The following is a 16033-nucleotide window of genomic DNA, read 5'->3' on the forward strand; positions in this document are numbered from 1 at the left end:
ATTTAATACTTGAATTTCGATCTCACCATTTTTTTTTTAATTGAAAATTTACAAATTTTAACACCTGTTCAGCAGAAAGTATTGGGCCACACATTGCTCTGATTACATTAGGATTATCTTATGTTAATCTTTATATTTTATTGGTACAGATGCATGAATCTGGATTTCAATTGATACATGTATTTCATGTGTGATTTCTGTTTGAATGACAAACTGAAATGTTAACATTTTAGGTCACCTTAGTAAACTCAGGTGACCTATTGCAATTGGTTGTCGTCCGTCGCTGTGCGTTAACAATTGAACATTTTTAACTTCTTAATCACTACCATTCCAATTCTTTTCAAATTTGGTATGAAGCATTATTGGGACAAGGGGGACATAAATTGTAAATTTCAGGACTCCAGCGCCCCCGGGGCCCTAGGGGCGGCGCAAAAACTGCCCAAAATTGACCAGTTTTCAAAAATCTTCTTCTCAAGAACCACACACGTGTAAGAAAAACTAAATGCATAGTGATGTAGAGCAGGAAGGCCTCTACCAAAATTGTAAATTTCATGATCCCTGGGGTAGGAGTTCTGACCCCAGGGTGGGGCCAAACCTTGTATATAGTGTTTATGTGTAAAACACTTGAATAACATCTTTAGTGCTATCGATTGATACTAAATTGAAACTAAATGGATAGACCAGGTAGTCTTTTACCTGCAAAATTGTAAATTTGATGATCCTCAGAGTAGGGGTTCTGACCCCAGGGTGGAGCTAAACTTAGTATATAGTATTTATGTGTAAGTTTGCTGATACTGTATAAAATTTAAATGTATACTTAGGAATAGCAGAAAAGGATGTACAAAAAATGGTGAATTTCACAACCCAGGGTTATGACTTTAGGATGGGTCCAAATTAATCATATCTTTTGATGTTTTAATGTTAATACACTTATTATTTAAAGCCTTCCATCAGTGTATGCACTTTTGAGGGCAGTGAAATTTCAAGAACACATCTTCTTTTATACTGTTGCTGAAGATTAGAAGTTAGCTTAGATATTCAGAACAGGAATTGTTTTCTAGATTTCATAGCCTGTGGGAGTAGTGATACTTTTTCACTAGTATGCAGGTGACCGATAAGGCCTGTGGCCCTCTTGTTTACATTTTAGCTCACCTGAGCTGAAAGCTCAAGTGAGCTTTTCTGATCGCCTGTTGTCAAAGGGGAGGTAATCACAATAATGCAAAAACAGGTTGGAGGTCATTTAAAAATTCTTCTCAAGAACCACTGGGCCAAAAGAGCTGAAATTTAACTGAAAGCTTCCTAACGTAGTGGAGAGTCAAGTTTCTTAAAAGCATGACCCCCGGGAGTAGGGTGGGGCCACAAAAGGGAATCAAAGTTTTACATACAAATACATGTATATAGGAAAAATCTTTAAATATCTTCTCAAGAACCACTGAGCTAGAAAAGTGCAAATTTACATGAAAGCTTCCTGACAGTGCAGATTCAAGTTTGTTAAAAATCATGATCCTCGGGGGTAGGATGGGTCCACAATAGGGGATCAAAGTTTTACATAGTAATATATAGGGAAAATCTTTGAAAATTTTCCTTTAAAGAACCACTGAGCTAGAGGAGTTAAAATTTACATAAAAGCTTCCTGGCATAGTGCAGATTCAAGTTTGTTAAAATCATGACCCTCGGGGGTAGCATGGGTCCACAATGGGGGTCTGATCAAAGTTTTACAAACAAATATATAGGGAAAATCTTTAAAAATCTTCTCCTCAAGAACCACTGGCCTAGGAAAATACAAGTTTACATGAAAGCTTCCTGAAATAGTGCAGATTCAAGTTTTTAAAATCATGGCCCCCGGGGATAGGATGGGGCCACAATGGGGGATCAAAGTATCATCATTATCATCAATAGACCATAGATTAATCCTCATGTCGAGGATGTGGAAGGTATAAATATAAAGGTAAAATCTTTAAAATTCTTTTTCTGAAGAATCACTGGGCCAGAAAAGTGTACATTGAAATGAAAGCATCCTGGCATAGTGCAGATTCAAGTTTGTTCAAATCATGGCCCCTGGGGGTAGGATGGGGCCACAATAGGGGATCAAAGTTTTTGCATACAAGTACATGTATATGGAGAAAATCTTTTTAAAAAATCTTCTTCTCTGCAAGAACCATTGGGCCATAGAGGTTTACATTTACATGAAAGCTTCCTGGCATTGTGCAGATTTACATTTGTTAAAATCATGGCCCCTGGGGGTAGGTTGGGGCCACAATAGGGATCAAAGTTTTACATGCGAATATATAGGGAAAATCTTTAAATAGGGGCAAAAGTGTCTCAGGTGGGCGATGTGGCCCATGGGCCCCCTGTTTCAAGGAAAACCCAAAATATCACTAAATATATGATGTGATATTCAGGAAGAAGAATTAGTTTTGGTACATACAATATTCATTTTTGTCTTCTGATTATGTCCATGTGGAAAGTGCATAATCTCTGAAGATAAATAATATATCAAAATAATGTGGCAACAAGTCACTATGGTAGGACCAACTTCAAATTTGGTATTAATTAGCACCTGAACGTAGGGGCAACAACTCTTGATTATACTCCTTTTGATTGTACACAAATTTTATGATATTTAAATGCATTTAGCTCACCTTAGCTGAAAGCTCAAGTGAGCTTTTCTGATCGCCTGTTGTCCGTCGACTATCTGTCCATCTGTCTGTCTCCAGAACCACAGTGCCAATTTCAACCAAACTTGGCCAAAAGCATCCATGGATGAAGGGCTTTCAAGTTAGTTCAAATGAAGAGCCATGCCCCCTTCAAAGGGGAGATAATCAATAAAATGCAAAAATAGGGTGGGGGTCATTTAAAAATCTCCTCATTACACTATTTACCTGAAAGCTTCCTGACATAGTGCAGATTCAAGTTTGTAAGATCATGGTCCCTGGGAGTAGGTTGGGCCACAATAGGAATCAAAGTTTTACATGCGAATATATAGGGAAAATCTTTAAATATGAGCCAAGGTGACTCCTGTGAGCGATGTGGCCCATGGGCCTCTTGTTTTTTGGTGTGTTTTTTTAAATTACAGTGTAAACTACAATCAACAGAAAGAAATTGTTTTCATAACGATAAGGAAGGCAGTATTACTTTCCATGTAACAGTACTTACATTAATCAATCACCCCAACTGGGTCGATCCTCATGTTCTCCAGCACGTGTAATAATATTTTGACACTACACAGATGCAAATTGCTGATGATGAAGAATAACCCACTACACTTATGTACCTGAAGATTGACAGTGATGTAAAACTTTACTCTGTGTTGATCTTTATATCATTGACATTGGTCAAGTTATACAAATGTATAGGTATCGATATAAATATAATCAGGAGCATCCAGCTTGTTAAAATATTGATAGATTTAGACAACAACAAAACACAACTTTACAGTATTGAATTTGTGGAATTAGCTAGATCTTTAAAAGGTGGTACAACATGACATTTAAATAACGTTCTACGTGTAAAGTCGGATTAAAAGAAGCATATATTTATATGTATGTAATTAATTCCTCCAAGTGGGTAGAGAAGCATTGTTGTGGAATTTATTACGGTGTAGGAAATGGTAGCTGATGGAAGCATTGCTGTCTAGTAAAATCTGCCTGTGTTCGCCTATTGATTATCAACATCACTCCTGTGAATTGAGTGACTGTGATAAAATTACAGGAACATAGTTTTCTAAATTAAGGTAATGAAATTTATTCTACATATTGCATATTTTAAGTGAATTCTCCCCACAATTTGTTTTGGTTTTAAGAGGTAAACAGCGGAAGCTACAACGGATGTATTTGTGCTTATACAAACAATTGTTTAGTGTACTTATACTAACTAGTACTCAGGGATAAGTGATACTAACGAAAGGTAATATATAGTTATTTAAAACAATATATAGGAAATATGGTTACTCAATAATATCTTAATTTGTTTCAAAACTTCACCATTTTAAGGGCTAAATGTGGTCTTGAATTCTGGTTTAATGCATTTTATGAAAGGCAAAGATAACGAACAGTGATCTCTCATAACTCCTATAAGCAATACAAATATAGAGAGTTGGGCAAAGCAATTAAGGTTTGTATTTAATCTTTTCGCTTGTTGAATTTAAGAATTTTGATAATTCATTTTACAACTTTTTGTATCCATTGCTTTTCACATACATTTAATTTAATTACTTTTATTTCTCAGACTGATCGAGATGAAGATTTTCTATTTGCCTTTTATTTCATTGAAAATAGTACTGGGGAAAAATAAAATTGGCACAGACTTTGGCAATTAATCCTCCATCTGTGTTTATAAGGGGATACTACTTATAACTATGATTTAGAATTATCACACTTTCAATGGGATTCAGCTTGTCCAAGGCTAGCTGTTTTCTCTTCCTAAAGAGGATTTTATATCATCTCAAATGCCAGATATATGGCTTAGGACTTAACAATTAAATGGAAGTCTAAGGAGTTTTTTTTATTGCCTTAATACATGTCCTTAGATTGGTGGATGACCAAAGTTCATGGGGAATTGGGTTGGTGATTCTTGCACAAATAATCAAGGTATAAAAAAATTTTGAAAAGAGAGGGAGAGTCCAATATTTAATGAAATAGATGCAAGGCTTTTTTTTGTGTGTGTGACGTACAGGAAGAATTTATTGTGGTTCATGCAGATCTAATGATTTTTTTTTTTTTTTAAAAACCAACAATATATAGATCTTAAAATTAATATCTATGGGTGGAAATTTTTTCATGAAGGCAAATTGAATGGGGGTGTTATATATTGAAGGCACATCAAAATCACTATATTACATCAGACCTTCTCAGTCTTTCTATTGAACAAAACACAAAGATGTAAATTGATTACAGTTTACACTTGATTAAACAAATCTCTGGTAATCTGGAAATTAGAATTGGAGTTGTTAGCATTAGATGAATGTTGTGAATGATGTTAAAATTTGTCCTTAAGTAATATTTTTTAATTGCACATTAGGCTATAACCTTATATTGTGGTCTTTAAATGTCAATAGCCTTTTTTTTTATTTCCTATAAGTGATTGAAATATAAATAAGACAAGTATACTGAGAAGTTTTAATAATTGAGTTAAGTCACATCTTTAGCTCTATCCTAAGAATGGTGCTGGTATAAGCAGCTCTCTCCGACTTGTAACAATAAAATCATCATATTGTAATCAGACTCCAGGGATCTGAGCTCACTGTGGCACAATCAAAAATCTAAATTGATACCAAACTGTTTATTGGTTTACAAATACCTACATTTCTTCTGTAAAAAACCTGATAAGAATTTTATTGCTAGAAGGATTGGAGACAATAAAACATAACTTTGAAGGTATATAACCAAACCGCTCATCCTGGTGAATTGTTCCTGGTATCCAGGGGGGAGGGGAACTCTCTCATCAAAATTGTTTACCAATCTGTTTTATGATGATAATGCATCTAGTAATTACTGTTTCATTGTCTGCATCAAATGAACCATGTACACATTTTTACACATTGGGCTTTAAGAAGTTTAAATCAACCTTGGAGATACATCATATTGATTAACACAAAAAACTGCTGCTGTTTAACACCACTCTATTGTTTGGTCTCTATAAAGAATGGGATTTGATGATAATGGAAGCATCCAGGCTTGAGTGTGAATGATTATCATGTCCTGGTATTGTTGGGTGGTCATCATATGATGATGTGTGTGTGTGAGTGTGCACTGCTAGAGGATTGGTTTCAGTTTAGTACTGCTGTTCATTATATGTGATGAGATTTTTTTTTAATCTGGAGTGCTTTAATGTACCACAAATCACTTAGATTTTTAGATACTCTATGTCCACAAGCTAGCTATCTTTATATCGGATTTGTATATAAGTGGGATATTTTAATTGCTTCAGCTTTATACATAATATGTACAAAAGTATTCTAGAGAACCATTTTTTGCATCAAGACATCAAGACAACCTTGTGAATCTGTGGGAAAATAAAATTCTTGCAAGTGAAAAGTGATTCACAATATTTTTAGAATCTTTGCATGAAAGGGCAAATTAACTGATTATTGCTTAGTTCGCAGATTTATTACCATGCTCATTGTTAAGAAAATGTGAAAATATCATTCTGAATCAAAATATATTCTAATGCAACTTGTGTGTCATTTGTGTTTGATTGACTACATATGTAAGAACAATTGATGTTTCCAAATATCAAATAAGCATTAACAGTCGCAAACTATTTTTGTATTTGCCTCCATGGTTATTTGGTCGAGGAATGTGTGAAGCGCTTTCAGAGGTTACAATGCTACAAAGTATGAAATTGCATTAGAAGGAAGACAACTATCTTCTCATTCATTATTTGTGGCCGTCAATGCTGATTTAACACCCATTTTTACTGGATTCGCTGATATGTCGTTGGTAAAACTCGGTTTGGGACCATGGAATCGGTATTAATGGCCGCAAACACCAAATGAGAATTAAGTACTGATTTCATAATGATACACATGCATATACCACATTTAATTACTAATTTAGTATGATGATTAAATGTAGTCATTTACAGTTTATTTCTTTGCAATTTACATTTTTGGTTATATTTTATGAAATATAGGAAATATGCCTAAAATAAAAGAATTTGATAGCATATATGTAATGTACATATAAGTCCTGAGTAATACATTGAGGATGTACTTACCTATGAACACCATTACTTAGCGGAACTTTCGTTTGTTTACACAGGTATTAGGCAATCTGGAGGCAGCAGTTAAACACAACTGACAACTCTCAGTAAACCAAAACACTTAATAGACTCTTCTCTGGTTCCCCTTTCAAAACCAAGGTCACGTCACGAAACTTGAGGCCATCTGCACCTTTCTTGGCATGGATGCTGGTTACTTTAGACATATGAGTTACTTCCACACCATTTTGTTTTAAAAGTGTCAGAATGATTTGCCTGTTCCGTATTGTTCTCCTTGGTGGAGTCCTCTCAACAGTATTAGCTAGTGGGTCAGCCCATGGCAATGAAACTGCCTCCATCCATTTGGCAGCACTTAAGTTGGACTATGTGGGACAACCTCTTATCATTGCAGTCTTCATCTTTGCTGCTGGAATAGCAAAGCTGGGTAAGAAAGTGTTTTAATCTAAGAATCAGTCTTATTTGAATTGATTTGTATGCATGGTTATGTCTCCAATTCTGTTTTGAGAGTATTATAGAAATCAAGTGACTGCTAGTCATGTCACTTGAAAGGTCAAGGTCACTAACAAATAACTTTATGAATTCTATATTACAAGTTTCAGCAAAATATATTTTACACTCATACTTTATTTAAGATTTTGATTAAGATATTAATACAGAACTATGGTATTCTATATGAATGTAATGAAACAACACACTTGGTCTATATTAAACATTTAAAAACTTCAAGTTGTAGAGATCAATAAATGCATGAAGATAGTTTCAAAATACAGCCCATCTGTTTTAACACTTTCTGTTCGAAATGAGTTGAGTGCTGACCACATGATTGTCTTATTAGCATACCAGATGCAATGCATACAGTATACAAATAAGGCCAACTGATGATGTCCGAGAGTTGAATTAGTGAAGAATGAACTTTTAAAATTTTGTTCACCTATTCCTTAATTCATTTGGGATGAAATCAAATAATCTTATGTTGTGTATTAAGTTATTTTATATCACCATTAATATAGATGCATTAACCATGTTAGTTTGGAAAACAGAAAAATGATTATTAGAAAGTGTGCATATTACCTTTTTAGGTGTTAGAATAATTTGTATTTGCACTGTTTCTGTAAAAAAAAAAAATTTGAATCCTGTACTCTTTCAGCATAGTATTTATTCAACACAGTTTTCAAAATGTTTATTAATATTATTATATCACAAAACACATTTTGTAAGTTCATTTGTATGTGTTTAATATTTCAAGTTTGTTGATGATGTAGACATACTAATTTAAATCTTTTTGTGTTTCAGCTTTTCACCATGCTGAATTCATTTCTTCCCGAGTTCCTGAGTCATGGTAACCTTTGTTTTCCTGCACAAATCTTGTTTTTATAGTTTCTAGGAAAAGCAATATAACCCTCTATAATCACTTTGTAATTTTGCCAAACATCCTGTAATATGTACTTAGGATAAAAAGGTCACTTAACTGTAATAAACTTGTGTTCCTTTGTCCTCAGAAACAGAAAAAAAAGATTAAAATACGTACCCGGTAAATATTTTTCTTCTTTCATTATTAAAGTTAGCCAGTCAAGTAGGTGGTGCTGCTTTATTTTTGCACCAATAGTACATTTCTATGAATACATTTAATTAGCATGATTTCTCAATCCAGTTAAGTGAAATCAACAAGCAGAATGAAGGCAACTGTGGTTTTTTTTCTTCTCAAATCGTTATAGACCAACCGATACAAAAAGGTTGCATTAACAAAATCAATGTGATAAAAACAAATATGAAAGCCAAAGAAATGTCACTACAGGCATATATAATCTCACAACATATAAGATATGCAGTTATAATTGTACAAGTTAAACCTTAGATAAGGCATTCACTCTCACTCATGTTATTCAATAACAAAATTATTGTTAATTATAGGCTAAACTATAAAATTTAGTTTTTGCTTGGAGAAACCTCTTATTTTAAAACAATTAAACACCTGTTTTATAATTCTGAGGGGGGAAAAACACAAAAATTGATATAAAATAACAGAGTTTATAACACTTGTCTGGTGGTGGAATCATTACTCCATATGAGGTGTTCTAACAAGCATGAAATAAAATTTTTGGGGTAACGAGCCATATCTTAAAACTAGTTTTTGGTTAAAAATGTATGCTGTGTTAATTAACATAAATGACCGCACTATGTAACAAAAAAAGGGGGGAGGGAATAGCAACGCTATGTACTGTACGTAACAAAAAAATTTAGTTACATAGTGTCACCATTCGTGCTACAGTATGTAAGAAATTGTTACATATATACTGTCTCATTGTTACATGTACATACTGTGCATGGGGGGTCAGGGGAGTGGGACCTCCCTAATATTAGGGAGGTCTGGCTCCCCAACCCCCTTCCTTTCCCGAGTTTGGAAGAAAGTAAATACATTTACTTCTTTTTATGCACTTCCAGATGTAAAATATTAAATGATAGTACCAAGTAAAGGCTAGACTCCTGAAAAAGTTTGTATTGGGTGGAACACTGAATACCCTAGCTGGAAACAATTCTGGATCTGAGCATGTATATATTTTCCTGCACTAGGCTAACAGTAGCACTTTCAACATTTTACATGTATAGAAAAATTAACATGATCAGAGAACCTCTACAAGTACCATTTGTCTTAAAAATGCTCCAAAATGGTCTCTCTTAGGTGGTGAAATTAATTTATAACATTACATTGGAAGACCCTCTTGTTATTTGTAATGAGGATGTTTTTAGTTTTTAGGTCACCTGAGTAAACTCAGGTGACCTATTGCAATTAGTCTGCGTCTGGTGTCGTGCGACATGTGTTGTCCATTAACAACTTCTTCTCAGAAACTACTGGGCCAATCTTGACCAAATTTGGTATGTAGTATCTGTAGGTGAAGAAGACCAGAAATTGTAAATTTCATGACCCCCCATCCTAAGGGCCTTAATTATTTTTTTTTTTTGGGGGGGGGCTGTGAAATTGATATATTTCTTTGAAAATCTTCTTTATTCCTAGACATTTAGCAGAGAAAGTGAGTATATACTATATAGTAATGATGAGCAAGGAAGCTTCTACCAAAATTGAAAATTTCATGATCCCAGGGGTAGGGGATCTGACCCCAGGGTGGGGCCAAATTTACTATATAGTGTTTATGTGTAAAGCACTTAAATAACATCTTCTTTAGTGCTATTGATACTGAATTGAAACTAAATGGATATTTAGAAAGACCAAGTAAGCCTTTACCGAAATTGTAAATTTGATGATCCCAGGGGTAGGGTTTTGGTATTAGGGTGTGGCCAAAGGGTCAGTTATTAAATGTGGGAACAATAGACATTTTTAACTTTTTCTTGATAACTATCATTCCAATTCTTTTCAAAATTGGTGTGAAACATCTTTGGAACAAGGGGGACATAAATTGTAAATTTCAGGATTCCTGGGGCAGGGCAAAAACTGCCCAAAATTGACCAATTTTCAAAAATCTTCTTCTCTACAACTGCACTTGTCAAAGAAAAATTAAGTGCTTAGTGATGTAGAGCAGGAAGGCCTCTACCAAAAGTGTAAATTTCCTGATCCCCGAGGTAGGGGTTCTGACTCCAGGACAGGGTCAAACTTACTATATACCATATCTACTCGCCTTTTGGGAGTTAAATTTTGGTCCAAAACTCTATATCCGACTTATAGGAGTGTCCTAAGAAGATTAGTATTTTTCTGGACGGCGTAATGTATAACCTAGTATTTTTTAAACAACGAAAAACATGGATGAAATAAAGAAAAAAGTAACTGTTTAATTTGTTGAGAATTAAAAGTTAGATATCGATGTCATATCCCAAAATATTATTGGAACACAGATAAATACATAAGAATATTGATATGAAATTGATTTGTTGGGGAAAAATATCAAATATTGGCGCATTTCTCACAATATTATTTGAAACACAGGTAAAAACATTAGAGCAGTGATTTGAAATTGTCAACCAATTCTTGAAAAAAGTAAGGCCTACTTATAAACGGGTCAATGGCAATTCCCTCCACAATAACCTAAAAACTAGACAACCAACTTACAGGAGAACTGACTTATAGGCGAGTACATACAGTATAGTGTTTATGTGTAAAACACTTAAATAGCATCTTTCGTGTTATTGATATAAATTGAAACTAAATAGATATTTAGAAAGAGCAGGTAGTCTTTTATCAAAATTGTAAATTTGATGATCCCAGCTGTAGGGGTTTTGGTATTAGGGTGGGGCCAAACTTAGTATATAGTACATGTATTTATGTGTAAGTTTGCTGATACTGTATAAAATCTAAATGCATACTGCAATGTTAATACACCTACTATATTATGTAAAGCCTTTCATCAGTGTATGCACTTTTGAGGGCATTGAAATCTTAAGAACACATCTTGTTTTATACTGTTGCTGAACATTAGAATTTAGCTTAGATATTCAAAACAAGATATTTTTTCTAGATTTCATAGCCCTTGGGAGTAGTGATACTTTTTCACTAGTACTCAGGTGACTGATAAGGCCTGTGGGCCTCTTGTTAGTATATCCATACATCTCTATCTATTATTCTATCTATTAAACAAACCATCCAAATGAATACAATACTGTCACTGAAGATAGCATGTTAAACCAATTAATCTCAGGTTTGTTAATAATTCAAAGACCACATGCATATATCAGTAGTTGTTATAGACATAGTTGTTTATTTCACAATGTCCTTTGTGTTTCAGCCTTCTAATCATACTGGGTATCATAGTTGGAGCTATAATGAGGTAAGTCTAGATTAACAGGATGCAGAAGCGTTCTGGTTTTGGAGTTGTTAAAGGACTCCACACACTCTGTCTACAGCTGGAAAATTGATTGTGCAAAATGAGGTCATTTCTGTCAATGTCAAGTTGTTATTGGTGTGACATGTAACTTCCTGATGGTCATCTCTTACTGTTAATGTCGTATTTCAGTCTCAGTTTCCCAGCCCATGGTATGTTACCAAGTTCTTAAACATTGTTTATTTGAAGGACACATGATGAATAGACAAAACATGTTTATAACAACTTGTTATTATGAAAATCAGAAACAGGAAAATTCTGTGTTATGCTCATGTTAGCTATGGTAGTAATAAAACATGTATATTATAAATGCAGCCAAATACAGCCTGCTGGAACCTGTACAGAAATAAACACCCCGCCTACTGGGAATGTTTCCCACCCGACTAACATCAGTACAGCACCACATACTGAGCAGAAACCAGCTATAACTATGAGTTCCAGTCTTTTCTTCCTGTGTCTCTTGCCTCCGTAAGTACAAACTCTTCTACCATGTAATTCATCATCAATAGAACAAAAGTTTTACAAAGGATTCAAATCATGTGCTCCTCGTTTTCTGTATTTTTATGCTGTCCACTTCACAGAGTGATTGGATTTTGCGCTATATGATATGTTTTTTATGCCTTCTTCAAGGAAGCGGTGCAAATTGCTTTGCACCTGTCAGTTGGTATGTTGGTCGGTAGACCACATGTTGTCCGCTCAATATCTTGAGAACCATTCACTTGATCATAATTGTATTTCATAGGTGGGTTGGTTATGAGTAGAAAAGGACCCCCTATTGATTTTCAGGTCAAAAGGTCAAGGGTCAGTCCTTTCTGGACATAGGAAGACATTGTCCACTCAATATCTTGAGAACCTTTTGCTTAACAGACATCAAACATGGTACACTAGTACACTGTACATCCTAAGGATTAGATGACCCTATTGATTTTGAGGTCACATGGTCAAAAGTCAAGGGTCAAACTGAACATTGGAATATACTGTCCACTCAATATCTTGAAAACTCTTTGCTTGACAGACATCGAACTTGGTAAACTGGTAAATCCTAAGAAGTAGATGACCCTTATTGATTTTGAGGTCACATGGTCAAAGTTCAAGGGTCAAACTGGACATAGGAATGTACTGTCTGCTAAATATCTTGAGAACCCTTTCCTTGACAGACATCAAACGTAGTACACTAGTACATCCTAAAGAGTAGATGACCCCTATTGATTTTGAGGTCACATGATCAAAGTTCAAGGATCAAACTGGACATAAGAATGTACTGTCTGCTAAATATCTTGAGAACCCTTTTCTTAACAAACATCAAACTTGGTTCACTAGTACATCTTCAGGCGAAGATGACCCCAATTGATTTTGAGGTCATATGGTCAATCCACTCTGGACATAGGAAGATATTGTCTGCTCAATATTTTAAATGGTTTGGCGCTGCTATCAATTAAATGATGCATGTGTATAACCTTTTTCAATTTTGCACCATGGGGGAGGCATGCATGTGTTACAAACATTTCTTGTTATTTAAGGGATGAATTTAATAGCAAAGTGTGCAATTTAAGTCTAGGTTTTTTTTATATCAAGGGGGAATATAATACGATTGCAGCATTTTATGATAGGTGAAGCCAATAGTGCTGAAAATATTCCGTTACTTTCAGTGTTTTTCTATCCACACAATACAAAAAACCTGGACATTCATCCCTTTAACTTTTATCGAAATTTTATAACATACATATTTATATGCCTGTCTTTTGGCAGGCCATATTATGGTAAGGGTTTCCCCATTCTTCAGTCCATGTACCTGTCCGACTGTTCAGCGGTATTCTTTACCTATTAGCTTCTTTGTGTCTGGGTCTTATCTTTCACACTGTGAGGCCTAGGACTTTGATATCAAACCAAGTCAGCTGATGCATCTTGGGGGGATAGGTGTGTCATGACCCAAAAAGAGGCCACTGTTGTCTCCCTCTGGAATATATATGGCAATAATATTCAAGTGTTATCTGAATCATATCTTTAGCGTTTGGAGTATTCATAAGTCTCAGAATATTTTGCACTCCTAGCATGTTTAGTCTTAACACTTGATATCAATTGAAATTGAGCAGAGAAATCTTGCATACTGAAGTATTTTCCAGGAGAGTAAGAATTTTGTAGAATTCATGATGTGGTTTTTGGGGGGTTTTTTGTGCCAGATTTACCTTCGAAGCCTCATGGCTTAGAAAGTTATTACTTTCTTAAGCCATGCAGCTAAAATAAAAGTAAATAATCAAGAGGGGACTGCCTGCTTGATAGATGCTTCAGGGTCTAATCACTCAAAAAATCTTCCCCTCATTTTATTTGCTTTATTCAATGTTGTCATTCTAGTGGTCAAGTAATTACAATCAAACCTTGGACACAATATCAAGTCTTCTGTAATGGAATGATTCATTTGGTTATATGTGCTGCCCAAAAGTACTTAAGTAATATATTGATTTCAAAAAATGAGTTCTTTCTTCATGAAGTAAAGCAGAACTAAATATAAATTAATTTTGCTTCATCTGTTCAAAGAACAAGGTAGGGTCGTACTATAATACCCCCCCCCCCCCCCCCCCCCCCCCCCCCCAAAGGGATGAAATTCAGGAATGCCAAATAAGAAAAATGTCCTCTCTTTGTAAAAAATACCCAAACAAATCCTAACCCAGAGACTGCAAACTGTGAAATAAATCAAATATCCCACAATAATGTATGGAATCCTATTGCTGCCATATGCTCCATCATACCATTGTTGTGATGGTATATGTATGATGACAAAATGGTGATGGCACAATGCTACCATCATACCATAGTACCATCATCCTCCTTAATTTGTGTATCTACACATGCACAAACACCTAAATGCACATGTATTCATAAGGAAGGTTGATTGAAGAAAAGGCTCAAATATGTTTTGATATATTTCTCAGTAAGCATTTTCACACTTCTCTGTGATTAAAAAGAATTTTATGCAGGTCACATAGTATCAGCAATAGGGGGCTGGCACTTTTTATGACCAAAAAGATTTCATTTTTTTTTTTTATTGTTGTTGTTAAGTTTTCAGAAAGGTATATTGAGAGAGAGAGATGCATACATACGGACAGAGGCAAGGATGGTGGGAGGGGGAGAATTATGTAAACAAATTTTTCCTGAACTCCCAGCTATTCAAAAGCTACTTGTTTGCTATTTTTTTATGCAATATATTTAGATTCATATTTCAAAAAGTGGCTGGTCTTTAAAGTAAGGGTAAATTACATATGTTTGTTAACAAATGTTCTTTAAAAATTGGCCGATGTCCGGTTTTCAGGAGTTACAGGTTTTGTAAGAATTTCTTTGTAAGGATTTCTGCCGGGACTTTGAAAATCAGCTGATTTACAGGGAGAACTGTTTTTCTGAGGGGCCGGTATGGAGAAGTTTCACTGTACTTGTTTCATACAAAATTAATAGGCCCAATATAACCCACTCAAAGACAAAGACAAACTCTTACAAGCACAGCATGCACTAAATATATAATAGTATGTTTGAAGAGCAATATGTTTTATTAGCTCACCTGATTTGAAAACTCAAGTGAGCTATTCTGATCAAAACTTTTCATTGTAGTCATAAACTCCTTTACATTTTCATCTTCTCCTCCAGAATCTCTTGGCCAATTCAACCAAACTTGGCACAAATCATCCTTGGGTGAAGGGGATTCAAATTTGTTCAAACGAGGGGCAGTGCCTCTCTCCAAGGAGAGGTAATAACAAAAATACACTGACAAAAATCTCTAGAACCAGTGAGCCAATTTCAATCAAGCTTGGTACAAAATCATCCTTAGTTTAAGAGGTTCAAGTTTGTTCAAATAAAGGGCCATGCCCCTTCAAAGGGGATATAACCACAAAAATGCAAAATAGAAGGGGGGTATATTTTCTGAAAATCTTTTTATCAAGAACCACTGGGCCAGAAAAGTTCAGATTTACATAGCAGCTTTCTGACATAGTGCAGATTCAATTTTGTTAAAATCATGGTCCCTGGGGGTAGGGTAGGGCCACAATAGGGAATCAAGATTTTACTTGCGAATATATAGGGAAAAAATCTTTTAAAAATCTTCTCAAGAACCACTGGTCCAGACACGTTTATATTTACACGAAAGCTTCCTGACATAGTGCAAATTCAAGTTTGTAAAAATCATGGCCCCTGAGCGTAGGGTGGATCCTTGAAAGGGATCAAAGTTTTTCTTACAAATACATGTATATAGGGAAAATATTTGAAAATCTTCTTCTTAAGAACCATTGGGCCATAAACACTGACATAGTACAGATTCAAGTTTTAACATCACTGCCCCCGGGGTTAGCTGGATGGGACTATAATAGGGGATCAAAGTTTTACATACAAATATAGAGGGAAAATCTTTAAAAATCTTCTCAAGAACCACTGGGCCAGAAAAGTTTACATTTACATGAAAGCTTCCTAACATATTGCAGATTCAAGATTGTAAAAATTAT

General features: G+C 34.9%; 1 protein-coding gene across 3 annotated transcripts in view; it reads left to right on the forward strand.

The window, feature by feature from the left end:
* The window catches only part of LOC130050191 (Na(+)/H(+) exchanger beta-like), a 48915-nt gene that overhangs the window by 2495 nt on the left and 30387 nt on the right, over positions 1 to 16033 (forward strand). Inside the window, exons 1-5 of one of the 3 annotated variants that reach the window (XM_056149418.1) lie at positions 3488 to 3733; positions 6762 to 7144; positions 8014 to 8059; positions 11454 to 11495; positions 11865 to 12017. In XM_056149418.1, coding sequence (XP_056005393.1) covers positions 6967 to 7144; positions 8014 to 8059; positions 11454 to 11495; positions 11865 to 12017 — 419 coding nt within the window. In that variant the 5' untranslated portion in view covers positions 3488 to 3733; positions 6762 to 6966. Of the gene's footprint in view, positions 1 to 3487; positions 3734 to 3781; positions 3907 to 6761; positions 7145 to 8013; positions 8060 to 11453; positions 11496 to 11864; positions 12018 to 16033 lie in introns of those variants that run through there. The other 2 variants (XM_056149419.1, XM_056149417.1) reach the window with 2 other exon arrangements.

The sequence above is a fragment of the Ostrea edulis genome, chromosome 9, assembly GCF_947568905.1.
Source record: "Ostrea edulis chromosome 9, xbOstEdul1.1, whole genome shotgun sequence".
Lineage (NCBI taxonomy): Eukaryota > Metazoa > Mollusca > Bivalvia > Ostreida > Ostreidae > Ostrea > Ostrea edulis.